This window comes from Vigna unguiculata, chromosome 5, assembly GCF_004118075.2.
Source record: "Vigna unguiculata cultivar IT97K-499-35 chromosome 5, ASM411807v1, whole genome shotgun sequence".
Taxonomy (NCBI): Eukaryota; Viridiplantae; Streptophyta; class Magnoliopsida; order Fabales; family Fabaceae; genus Vigna; species Vigna unguiculata.
In genome coordinates, this window is record NC_040283.1 from 3,785,249 (window position 1) to 3,786,503 (window position 1,255).

General features: G+C 44.1%; 1 protein-coding gene across 1 annotated transcript; it reads right to left on the reverse strand.

The window, feature by feature from the left end:
- Positions 1–1,255, reverse strand: LOC114186360. The gene is made up of 2 exons (XM_028074428.1): positions 366–1,255; positions 1–288 (listed from the first exon to the last, which is right to left on the reverse strand). The coding sequence occupies exons 1-2, from the start codon at positions 1,213–1,215 to the stop codon at positions 284–286; spliced, it is 855 nt and encodes a 284-aa protein (XP_027930229.1). The 5' UTR covers positions 1,216–1,255; the 3' UTR covers positions 1–283.

Genomic DNA, 1,255 nt, shown 5'->3' on the forward strand with positions numbered 1-1,255 from the left:
GAAAAATCATTTACATATTTACATTCTCTACAACAATTGGATATGGGTGGGGTGAGGAAGAAAATTACAGATTTCAGAAGAAAGAATATTGAATTCCGAAGACGGAAGGAGAAACATTACTTCTTCATGGTGTTTCTAACGTTTCGATTTCTCTACTTTCGTCTTCTCGGTGCCTTTTTCTTCTTGGAGTGAGAACATGGATTTTGAGTCGAACCCTTCTTTTCACGGTGCATTTCCACCAATGGGTGAACGTGTGATGCTCAACATCTTCTTCGTCATTTGTTTATGCTAGAAAAACAAAAGTTGGTACAACAAATTAAGAACGCACATACTGCAGAAGTGGGAGTGTAAAAAGAAATACTGACCATTGCAGGAAGAAGTAATGACAACAACGTGCATGTCAGCGTTGTTAGGAGGTAATTGTAAACGAAGGGGATGAAGTTCGGTATTGAACGGGTTGCGGCAGCACACAACAATATCATCGTACCCTGTCTCTTCCTTTAACTTCTCCTTCAAATCCTCCACGCTACTTCCGTTGAATGAGAAGAATTTTTCTTCACTCTCCTTAGAAGCATACCCATGTTGTTCCACGTTATAAAATACAATCCTTCCATCTTTTATCGGTGACACAGCCTCTTGATCCTGAGTTGTGGGAAGATCAGGAGACCTAAGATGTATACTGAAGGAGGCATCATCATCATCGGGTGGAGAATGAGAAGGATATTCTGAGATGGGAGGATGGAGAGAAATAGGTTTGGGAGGGGCTGGTCGGAGCTGTACGAGGTCGACATCCCAGAGGATCCAGTTTATGGTCGATGTGCGCTGTGGGATATCGTGGGTGATGGAGTTTTTCCAGGGTGGTAAGCCTTTGTTGGCACGCAGAAACTGTCCATAACGTGTCTTGAGCCTCACGTGTGCACCTTGTCTCACGGGTTCCCAGGCCAAAGAAGAGTTTAACCTTGTGGGAAGGGTCTGAGTCACTTTCTTCCCTGTGGCGCCTAACAAAAACGGCATGTTGGAGGCTGTTAAGTATTTGCCATAGCAACTCTTGAGTCTTATCCAGTTTGAATCATCCGCGATCTCCACGCTCCATTTTGCATTCTTGTATGTCCCATTTCGATCTTGGTAAACACCGTCTTTGTCATCGTCTGCCAACAGATATTTGTTGTGGTGACTCCTCAGACGCACCACCTCTGCCTTTTCGAACACCTCCATTCCAGAATCACCACTTTTATTTCTCTGTCTCTTCTCGAGT